The sequence below is a fragment of the Alligator sinensis genome, unplaced genomic scaffold (genome assembly GCF_000455745.1).
Source record: "Alligator sinensis unplaced genomic scaffold, ASM45574v1 scaffold601_1, whole genome shotgun sequence".
NCBI classification, from domain to species: Eukaryota; Metazoa; Chordata; order Crocodylia; family Alligatoridae; genus Alligator; species Alligator sinensis.
The window spans coordinates 1,165,854-1,178,053 of record NW_005841905.1 but is presented as its reverse complement, the minus strand read 5'-3'; the positions used below and the strand labels follow the sequence as shown (position 1 = coordinate 1,178,053).

General features: G+C 33.9%; 1 protein-coding gene across 1 annotated transcript; it reads left to right on the top strand.

Annotated features, from left to right (window-relative positions):
- The first annotated feature begins 1,047 nt into the window (after positions 1-1,047).
- On the top strand, positions 1,048-11,730 carry CNPY1 (canopy FGF signaling regulator 1). Its single transcript, XM_025197780.1, is given in 6 exon segments — positions 1,048-1,149; positions 2,011-2,148; positions 2,150-2,236; positions 3,973-4,069; positions 9,059-9,127; positions 11,391-11,730. Coding segments are annotated over 5 exon segments (462 nt in total). The 3' UTR covers positions 9,097-9,127; positions 11,391-11,730.
- Positions 11,731-12,200: the final 470 nt, after the last annotated feature.

Sequence of the window (12,200 nt, the reverse complement as noted above, 5' to 3'; positions counted from 1 at the left end):
TTATATTGCCACTCATGTGATGTATACCCTTGCTAAGCCACTCTTAGCTTTTCTGATTGGACAGAATACTATCGGGAGGAGGTGGGGGATGGGGGAGAGCAAGTTAGTATGTGACTGAATATTTGAATAACAGTTGGACTATAAACAGAGAAATCTTTTCCAGAAGTTAAAATATACAGCCTTGCTTGTATTAAGAAAACACTATAGAACTTTTTTCTCTCTGTAAAGAAATGTATTTATTATACCCATTAAAAATCCCCCTATGAGTAAGCTGGCTTGTTTTATTGTCATGTAAGTAGGTTTAGAAGAGGGTATGTGTGTGTATTGGGTGGTGTGAATTATATACTATAGCTTATTGCTATTGCAAGCTCATAGGGTCAAATACATCCCTTACGTAACTCCACTGAACTTAACAGAAGTTATGCCGGGGATGAGTTTGATGTATTATGTCAAATCCTTGTCCTTGGTACTGGGATTAATCCTTTTTTTAATCTGTAACCTCAGATATCAAATACTTTTTTTGCATATTAGGGCACTTGGAGGGAAGTAGTCAGACCATATATAGGTGCCATGTTGGATTTTTTGCATTATCAAAAACACTTGTTTTTAAAAGTGAATAATGTGCGACTGAAAAGAATAATTTTCCAAGCAAAATGCAGTTTATCTAAAGCCATTCTTACTGTAAAATAGGCTGCTCAATTCTACAAACATACATTTTTGACTAAACATTTAAGTCTTCTCCCCTCCCAAATATGCATTGTTTGACTCATGCCCTTTTTTGCTTTTCCCAGGTTTCATAAAAAGTAGATTCCACATCTAGAATGAAGTTGGGGGAGGGAAGGATTTCATAATAGGGCCTAGTTTAAGAAGGCAAAAAAAAAACCTCTAGGCTTTAATTTTAATTCTCCTGCCTTTATTTATCTGATTTGTGGCCAGATGGTGGTGAAGCAAGAAAACCCTTTGTGTAAATGAAGCACACATGTGAAAGTGCTTCTGTAATGTAATCATTGAGACCGGAAGGGTTCATACTGTGTCTGAAAAGAGACAATGGAGACTGGATATATCAACATAGCAGAAATCGAGTTCATTTGTGATTCAGTCCCTTTGACTATGGTTGTCATGAAAACTTCCTACTTTGATCAGCAGAGGGTGGAGAGAAAAATCTTCTAAAGGCCTAAGGATGCAGCACTGTTGTTTACTGTGCACTTGGCTTCAGTTCACGCCCCCTTCCGGAAGAAGCAACAGGGATAGGAGCATCTTGCACCTTGACCTGTCTAGACGGGAGAGAAGTTTTTTGTCCCGGTTACCAAGGGCGAGGGGTGCTCTTTGACCCCTGGAGCACTAGCTGTTGAGACTCTCACTAAGTATGTAGGTAGTGTCTAAATGTTTCTGCTGAATTCTTGCTTAATTCTGAAGGAAAGGGAATGGACAAAGACATGGACCAGCTGTTCGAAAATAAAGCTGAAATAGTAGAACCTGGGAGAAGTTAAATTTTGTAAGCTATTATTTTCTTCACAAAACCCCTGGGAGGTATTAAACAGCTGCATCTGAGTTGACGAACAGCAACTAAGACAGACCAACTGAAAGCAAGACTTTCTACAACTCTGCTTCAACTAAAGAAACTAAGTGACTCAAGCAAGAAATCCTGCATGCTTATGTCGAAAGAATATCAACTGTAGTCTGTTTATCTGCTGCGTGTTGTATGTCTTTTTTGAATGGCAATATGTTTGCAAATTAAAATATGGTAACTGCATTCTAGAATTGCTTCAGCATAAAAGGGATGTTTTATGGGAGCTTTAAATGTTTAATTTTTCAAAGTGTCACCTTAGCTTTAGCTGACATTTTTAATTATGTATGTAATAGAATATTTGGCAACAATTATGCAGATTAAGAAACGTGCACTTGTTCTTTTTCTCTTTCTGTCTGCGATATGTCTGTCTAACACAATCTCTTAAAGGTGTTTTTGGTAATATTTATAATAAGAAAAAAAATCCATTTTTCCCCTAATAGGTTCCTTTAGCAAAGTCAGAGACCTTCTCAACAGAGTTGTTCGAAAATATATGTGATAGAATGAATGGTAACCAACTGCAAGTGGATCCTCAAGCCCAGAAAAGGACATTCAAGAGATTTGCTCCTAGGAAAGATGAGAAAAATCTATGCAGATTTTTTAAAAATCTATTTTTATTCTGATGCTTACAAACCTTTGAAGTTTGCGGTAAGCCAACATAACACATTGGTAACTATTTATTTTTATCTGTTAAAATGTTATTAGTATATGATAAAAGACTTCAAGTACTATAGTTGGGAATATAACACATTATTTTAATAATATTAATATATGCTAATGTGCTCTGTATTGGCTTGTGCATCAACTTAAGTGTTTTGAAACGTAATAATGCAGTTTGTATTGTGTGTTAATGTTATTTAGAGCTCTATCTGGATCTGCTGAGTGTTTCATAAATATGAATAAAACATTTCGAGATGACACTTTAGTTGCAAAAGTTAACCATGGACTATGCTGTATGCTTCTGTTTACATGCTACAAATTTCCCAGACTAGAACAGTTCTAACTATGTTTTATTTGGGGAATTTTTATAAGTGATTAAATATATCTGAGTGTTTTCTGTGCAGGAAATAAGTGAATTGTGGGGTTGGGTAAAAACCCAAATTAATACTAATGTAGTTTCAGATATTTATAGCCAGATTGTGGAAGATGGTGTCATCTTTTTCCTTAGGCCTTGTTGAGTAGAGAGATTTCTCTGAGCTAACTCAAGAACACTAACAGAGCTGAGTTAAAAATGCTGAAGTGTGGTAGCTGGCTTAATGCCATTTTTTTCTTCATAAATATGTTTTGTGTATGCATTAAACATCTTCCTAACTTCAGGAAACACACAGTATAGAAAGGGGTGCGTAAGACAACGAACTGGATAGTGGTTTGCTAGATCTGATTTTACATACAGTTCAATATTCAGCTTACCACAAAAGCAGTATCATGAGACTAGCAAACCCATGAAATAAAGCCATGTGTACATGAAGTGGCTTTAATTTTCACAAAAAGTAAAGAAAATAGCTCAGACTTAGAGTAACTGAGCACTGCCAAATGTTGACATAAAGCAGTTTAATGTTACCATTGACGTGGCATATTCTAATTTTTTGAGAAAAATAAAATATATATTGTTGTTGTGGATTTTATAACTTCCATATTTAAATCAGATTTTTCCTTAGTGCATTTTTTTAAATTGCAATCCAGTTCATGGGATTTCTCCTAATTGTTTAGTAATTAACCTGTAGTCTGATTTTTTGGGGAGAATACGTCCTTCCTAATCTGCGCTCAAGATTCCCCAAAGATATTGTAGTTAATGCAGTACTTCAGTGCACAACCTTTCTTTAGGTACAGTCCACCAGCACTGTGCCTCACCAGCAACACTGAATCATGTTCAAGATGTCAAAAATCCATTTTGTATCATTAAAGTGAATTACCAATAGCTTTTAAAATGCTGAGTATATAATTTGGTATATAACTGTCAATTGTGGTGTCTTTTGCAAAACCAAAGATGCATTAGTTTGGTGACAGAGCTTCATTTATTTGCACATTGTAAAAACTAATGTAATAACACAAAATAGAGGGTTAGTTGATGGACATTTCAAGCAACAATTCCATGACACTAGTACCTTCTGTTGAAAGCTGTTCTTTCCAAAGCGAGTAAAATATGATCTTTAAGTGATTTCTTACCCTGGGAATGTATTTTTGAAAAGACAGCCAGGCTGGCCTTGAGTTAAACCTTAATATCTTGCATTGGCAATTCTCTGAAAAATTACACTCATCATTTTGTTGTATAAAACAGGAAGTGCAAATGAAAACAAGGTGGTTCTTTCGACTGTATTGCTACAGTTTGGGGTTAGCAGTCTTGTTTATTTTTAACAGCAGTAGAAAGGCACAGTATATATTTTTCTTTTTTTTTATTTTTCTAGTGCGAAAGTATCAAAGAAGAGTATGAAGATGAAATATTCTCACTTATCGCCCAGGAGGCAGACTATCTAGCTGACAAGCTGAGCAGTGAAAAATCAGGTACTGTGTCTGATGTAACATGTGCTCTCTCTACAGCATTTTTTTCAAACCTAGTGTACTGCTTTGGTGCAACAAACCACTTTGGAGGAGAAGCGTTCAGTAGCTGAGTAAGCAATGGCATTGCACAACTTTTCAAAAAACTGGTTCTTGTAAAAGCTTTTAATGTCTGTTTTTAATTTTTTCACACATTTTAACGTAACATAATTGTAGTGCTCCTTATCCAGTGCAGTGTTTTCCTCCTAATGGAATGTGCTCAGCGCTTTTTTTACTCTGTGTTTGCTTTGCCATCCTGTAGCAAGGAATGGAAATAACCCTTCTGCAATACAATGCAAAAGTTTTTTGGACTTCAGTACTTAGTTCTAGCCTGCAAAGAAAAGTAGGAGCAATAAATATATAGCTTAAAAACACTGGGCCATAAGATCTAGCTAGGACTCTTTACTGACGTCAGTGAGGAGTTCTGCTTAAAACTGCAGGAACACTATAGTCTATTAGAAAAGAAAATGTATTTAAATACATTTACTTTCTCATACAAACTGTATTGCTCTCAAATTGACTGTTTTTTAAAAACTTTGATCAGTGGCAAAAGAAAATCCTGTATAAATGCAATTTGATTCTTTTTTTATTTAAAATATTAATACCTTTTATATACATTGGATTCTTTTCCAATGTGATTTTATTTTCTAGAACCATTTTTAAAACCAAGAAGCCCATCATCTAATGTGCTTAGCACTGTAGGATTATAAATAAAGTTGGACCATCCCTTTTGGAAGTGCTCTCCTTAGTGATAGAATATGCATGAAAATATTGATCTTAGAATCAATACTTATAATATTGGTATGTGCTTTTGGAGGCTTAAACTTTTTATTATTTGCACTGTAATAAACACATACAGAAAACTACTAACATTGGTAGAACTCGGCTTGTTAGAAGTTTATAGAAATGAGTATCTATCTATCTATCTATCTATCTATCTATCTATGTTTGCTTGTGTCAGAATATCCTGTAACATCTGCAAAAAAGTACAGTCTAGCAGACTGGCAATCTATTCTACAGGCTTAAGTTTTCTTTGTCAGCTATGCAGAAAGTTTTGATTTTCTTTTATAGCTTTAGATGTAGTTACTGAGCTAAATTTGATCTTATTAATATTGTAGAGACTAGCATGAATAATTCTCAAAACACTAGTACTTCTCCAAAATGCATGGTATTATTTTTTAGGTTGTAGTTTTTAAAGAAAAAGTTCTCTGACCATTCATAGATGAAAAGTAAAGATATGTATAGGATAATGTAGAAAAATAATCATCAGCTGAATCCATTTTTCTCATAAACAAATTAGGAGTTGGGTAGGTTTCTTCACCTCATTGGCTATTGCCATAATTCCCTGGAACCCTGTTGTAAAACAGTCTGCTGTTTTTAGCCCGTTTGATAATACTGTAAAAATACTAGTCAAAGTTATGCTAAAATTTATGCTGAATCCCAAGCTATTGAAAACACTTTCCTGAATACGACACTCTAAAAAGGTCACTTTTGTTTTTTAAAGTATTTTATTGAGTTTAGCCTTTCTTATTTACCCCTATTTTGGATGCATTCCTTCAAACATTGTCACTTCAATAATTTACAGCAGAAAAGATTTTTATATTTGTGTCCCAGTCTTACTCACATGAGTATCCCCACTGAAGTAGGTAAGACTGCTTATGTGTAGGGGGTGAACAGGGCTGGGTCCTGCCTACCTGAAGAAATATAAAAAATGCTTTGCAAAAGAGAAAAACTTTAGTATTCTTTCCTCTAACCAGGAATTAATACAGATGAATACGGTGTCATTTAATAAAGAAAACAATGTAAATGTTTGTAGTTTCAGACTCGAGAACCTACAATAATAATAGTCACACTAAAAAAACCCTAGTATCTAGTGAAGAAATGCAGTTATATAAATTAATCTACCATTCTATACATCATCTCACTTTACGAGTAACAAAATAATAGTGTGAAAGATAAACATAATATAAGATAAATAACTTAAAAAACCCCACTCTGCTCAATTTTAACAACTAAATATAACAATCTGTAGTAGGGAATAAAAAGAGATGTAGTAAACTGCAATGAAAAATTTAGAGGAAAAAGTCTCCCTAATTAATATAGCATGGATAATACTGGGATATCTGAGTGGCAGGAAAAATGTCTGCTTGGATTTTTCCATGGAATTTGGCATCAAACTCTGTGGTAATGGAAACTGTGATTTGCTGAAATTGTGTGAAGATACGTGCAGGGATTGTGGACTTATACGTATCTTACAGAAGAATACAGCTCTTAAACTTTAAAGCCATACTATCAATTCTTATCCATCTTAACATTGTAAAATGTCATTACTATGGTAAACTAAAGCAATACTATAGACTTATCATCCCACTGTCACCTATTGGCTCTTTATTCATAGTTGTACATATGAATTCAAAATACCATATAATACTTCTGTCAAAATTACCATATTAACTGGCCCAAATGACCATATATAAAGACTTGCCATGGGACAATTTCTGATTTTAGTGCTAACAATTTCATCTTAAAGTAAAATTAAAATAGTTATTGGTTTTGTTCACTTAATTTAATTCTGTTTCACAAAGAAAAATATATGAATTTGACTTATGCTTGTGACCTGTGACAAACTTTCTAGTATTGTTTTGAGCAAATAGGTCCCTTTTGTAGTATACTGAAGTAAAATATTAAAGGGTTTCATATCCTTTCTGTGAAGAAAGATGACACTAATGGGAGTCCCATGCACATTTTAAAGAGAAGCTCTACCCACAAGACATGTTTAGTTCTTTCCTTAAATTGCAGCATTCCTTCAGACTGTACATGTGCGTTTATAATAGTCATGTTTCTTGTTTGATTAAAAGACTGGGAAACTTCAGTGAAGTTTTTTTAAAATGATCAAACTGATACTTCCAAGGACTGATTGGTTTACTGTCATGTATTCTTTGATCACGTAGACAGTCTCTTTATTTAACCGGGAGTCCTAAACTGCTGATTTACGCCTTTGTATCTGCAGTTTTTTACCTGCCAAAAATCTAGGAGTTATATCTCAAACATGCTACTATCTTTTTGGCTTTAAATAAGGAATTCAAATTTCTAGTTTGACCAATGAAAGCATAAAGTGTTGGTTTAAGTCTAGATACATCTAGATGCTGGATAAAAGTTTTCATTTTTTAATTCTGGGCTTTTTGTTTTACAAAGATATAATTGTGGAACACTGACATGTCACTGGTTTCTCAGTCATATTCTTTATATGGAGTTATGATAGAAATTCATTTAGACCAATAAGACGGGAGAAACCAGCCAGCAAAGGATTATATTAATGTATAGACTAGTGCCAGTTGATTTGTCACTGGAAAACAATACAATATTGTATCTTTTGCTAACATTGAAAGCTATAATTAAAGTAACACTGAGACTCCTATTACTCTTTACATGCTCATAACTCTGAAAAATTATTCTTTTGGCTAAAATATCCCCATCTTGGTCTCGTCCCAAAGGTGACTTGAGTCATACAGTTACTTATTTGCTTATTTTGAAAGTTTGAGCTTAGGCTAGTTGCCAATTTTTTTTGTTATGCAAGACTGAAAAAATGCCTTCTACTGTAAATAGACATATAAGCCTTTTTTCTGCACATGTCTAACACACACAGCTATGTTTTGCAAGTTGATACTTTCCAGGTGGCTAGTCCCCACCAAGGACTGCTCTCCAGGATCATTTACTAAAACTAAAAGATATAACAGTCATAAGCAACTAACTACATGTTTTCTATATGTGCAGCATGTTACATTTCCAACAAGTTTAATATATATGATACCATCTACAAGATTATGGGATAAAAGAAAGACGTCAGGTAGGTTGTATGTGGTCTACATGTCCAGTCTACTGTAGAGCTCTATCATTTCATCCGTCTTTCACTCTGTAGATGCGGAGGTACAGCGTAAACCCAGAGATTAGCGCAGTCAGCCCCTCTCCTGTAATGGGCTGTGTTGGTTCACAATTTGGTGAGACTTTAGAGGGATGGAAGGGTCCATGCCTCCAAATGTCTTGACAGAATTAGGGCCACGACCCCCTTCTTTTAAAAAAATCAGTTTAGTAAAGAAAACCTTATTTTGAATGTAACGTTCAAGTTACAGTTAAAAACTGAAGTCGGGCAACAGCATTGTCAAATATCACACTACCCGGAATTTACCAAATTGCATATATGGAATATTTTGCATTACTGGTAATATTCCAGAATGTACCTTTAATGGGCCCCGTTCTACCATGTGAGATCCACGTGTGACTCCAACTGTGTCAGTAAGAACGAGGAGTATCTGAGGAAAAGACTGGAATCTGTTTGTGCAAGTGCGCTTGTCACTGGCCATGTCCTGACTTCAGAGGGTTTTAATATGTATTTTTGTGTAAACTCTATGTGTGACTTTTTGTGATGGATAATAATTAAATAATCTGCATTGAATAGCTCTTAATGGGATAATGATTCAATTAAAAAGAGCCCTTAGATAATTTTGTAGAGTTTTAAATGTTTTACCAGGATGTCACATCACACCTTACTGCACAAATCTTATTCATTCATATTATTTAAGGGGGGGATGTAGTCCCTAAACTGCTTTAGCTAAACAAATCTGAATTTAAGATTCAAAGATGAGAAGTGTTATGGTACGTTATGCTATTTTTTTAAAGGTCTGGTTGTTCTGTTGAATACATAATCAGCATCCAGGAAAAAAGACCATCTAGGTATCCAAGCATTATGCTTCAACACTTGCCACTGGTTATTTGGGAAGAAAGTATTTTAAGATACTAAGTAATTTTAATCCTGGAAGCTTCAGTGGTGGAGGTGTTCCGCAAAAAACTTAGCTATTCTTCTAATTAGTAAATTATACCTTTACTTTAAAATGTATATACATTTAACAACATGTACCCATGCAAATCATTAGTAATGATCTACATTTTTTCCCTTAGGTCTTTGGGAAGAGCCTGCTACTTACATTGAGCTATAGAACGGATAAACTACTTAGATTACAGAGTAAAGTAAGATGACAATCACAAACATTCTTCCTGTGTAATCAAATATTGATGTTCTGTCTTTCTTGCCCCTGTAAAGCCTTCTATTTTTTTTATCATTGTTACATTTTTAAATGTTCATGGGCTCCTTATTACTTTGGATGGTTTACTTTTTAAATATTTAAGCTAAGGTCTGCATGGTTTTGTAAGGACCCTCGGTTTAACAGGGAATTCATATTCACTCTTGTGTCTATAGGTAACATTTATGATATCCCAAGATAATCATATCATTTGTGCTGATTTTCACAAATTCAAAGTCTGGTTGTAAAAGAATTTACTCTTTGGCTGTTAAGAATTCCTGCTTAACAGAAGCAATTTTAGTAAACTCATTAGTGCTACTGTGCTTCTCTCCGTTGTTTTAACAAATGGTTGATCCCTATGTATTTTTGACTACTTTCAAAATAGTTTAGAGTATTTGCTAGCCTTCTTTTCCCCCTATTGATGAAAGTGGAAAACGTCCAAACATTTATTCTTTTATAAATGATATAACTTAATGAAGTTTGTATAGTTTCTTTGAAACACCTTTCCCATAAAATTTCCACACACATTTTGGAACTTATGCGCAACAAAATGTTGAATAGAGAAATATTTTATCATGTATCAGAGCACTGCTGAACCATGCTGTAAATGTTCATGAAGTCTGCAATCAACGGTTATAACAAAACAGCATCTTAAATAGCAATAATAGCGCAATGACTTTCTTTAATAGAAAATATTAATGGAGAAATACCAAAGTGTCCATCCCATACTTTACATGGGTAAGGTATATCTGGTCATTTGCTTTTAGGGCAAACTATTTATTTAATAGCAGAAAGTTTTTCTCAGTAGTTTATAATTTTTTTTCATAAAGAGTAGCTATTAAATATATTAGTAATCTAGCTATCAATAATGTTCACTTTCTAGAAAAAGTCTGCTAAAAGGAGTTTGTCTGGGATTATTAAATATACATAGGTGTATTTTGCACTCGTTCTTTGTGCAGAACACACATAGATATAACTAGAGTTGTGTGGAGTATGCTGCATAGCATGAAATATAAGAATTTTGGCTGCGTCTCAGTATTGTGAAAGACTTATATTACTTAGTTGGAATTGGTACGTAATCAGGATAGCTCATCCAAAACATTATAAAAATTCAGTAAAATGTTTAGAGGAAAAAACAAGATTGTTTTAATCTAAAAAGAGTTCTTAAAAATTTGTTGCAAATTGACTGACCTATGAATATATAAAGAGACATTCAGTATTATGCATAATGACTAAAACGTATCTGGGTATGTATGAACAAATGTCTCCTAAAATTATTTATAAATGTTTTAATTTAGAAAATCAAGTACTTACGCCATGGCGCAGAATTCTTAGCTGATGTAAATTGTCGGAGCGTCACTAAAGCCAACATAGCAATGCCAGTTTTCCTCTGCTGGACATCTGACCCTGCAAGTTTATTTCACAGGGTTTTGTTGTAGGGTCCTTAATATTTGTAGAAGTTGTTTTGTTGTTTCTCTAATGTGGAATATTTTTTGAAATCTCCTTTTGCCAATTCAGTATTATAGAACAGTTTAGAATATGTTACAATTTGAAAGTAGTAAAGCAATTGTACTAGGTAGAATGGAAAATATCTTCCATAGTGAAAGAACATTTTCCTCGGTTTTCAGTAACATACCTGAACTATAAACATGCATATTAATATTAATATTCCATGTAGAACAAAGACATGGTACATTAATTTTAAAAATATTTTAAAAACTTTAAACTACATATGTATTTCATTAGTCAATGAAAGTGCAAAACTGATCAGCTTTTACTAAGCTGAGGACTTCAGTAATGATCTGAATAAAACGGGTTGCTTTCCAAATGCTTTGACTATGAAGTATGAACAGATGAGTTTCCTGTTGGCTTTACTTAGATACATATAGCAAGAAAAAGTCTCCTTATCTTTGTTTGAATGTGAAAGCAAATTGAAAATATCAGATTCCTCTCTTGCTTTCATGTTGCCCAATTTTGTTGATTTGCGTAGAATTTAGTCCAAAGTTTATAATGTTTTTAGTCTATGAATATGTTACAATAAAAGGACACAGTCAACTTGAAATCTAGTCAATTAAGAAAACAGACAAAGTTGGATTCAATTAATACAACTGACTGATCCTGGCATTGTTATAGGGTATCATATCACAATTTCTTTATCTTATTTTGTATTTATTTTTTAAAAATGTATTTTCTCTCCCCTGTTACCATAGGAAGGATTTGTAACCTCATCAGAGAAAAGTAACCAGCTTCCAGGAAAGCAAGGCATCTGTGTACAAACAAAATGCTCTCAAACACCCAAAGTAAACACCCAGGTGGATAGAAAGAAGAATATATCCTTCAACCCTTTTTCATTTCTAGTAATCTTTTGTGTTATCTGTAGCAGTAGTCAGTAAATATTTTCAGACAGATATGTTTTTTTAAGTGCCCCTTTAAAATATTGATACTGTCTTATACTTTGCTGGATAAGCTCTGGGAATCTTTCATGACAACTGCTCTGTACAGGATATGAATGAAATTCTGACTACCTGTCTGCTGGTTTCTGTGCATCCAGGGTTATGTGCTGTCCTCAATCCATGTGTACAGCCGCTGAGGTCAGTGCTATTTCTGCTGAAGTTCGAATGCAATGCCAGAATATGGGCCTTCAATATTAAACTGTTATCATGAGAATATCTCTACATATGTGCGCAGTCCTTTTTTTGGATTTCAAAGTGCAGACAATATTGGAAGATTATCATATTTATTCCTGATCGTATTGGTGATTAAACATGGACCAAATTCACTACTGCATCAAAGCAGTTTTATGTCAGTGTTACTGCAATGACGCAGTGTTAGACCACACCTGAGACTCAGTGTAGCCACCCTGGAAAAGATGGTAAAGCAAATGATCATTTTAGTACCATAATGTCCTTAAAAATCTTTGAGCTTCTCTGTAACACACACTAATTTATTGTTCACTGAGAAATGTCAAATCTAATAAAGCTGCATCCTTTCTAAATTATAAATGTTATTTTTTATAAATT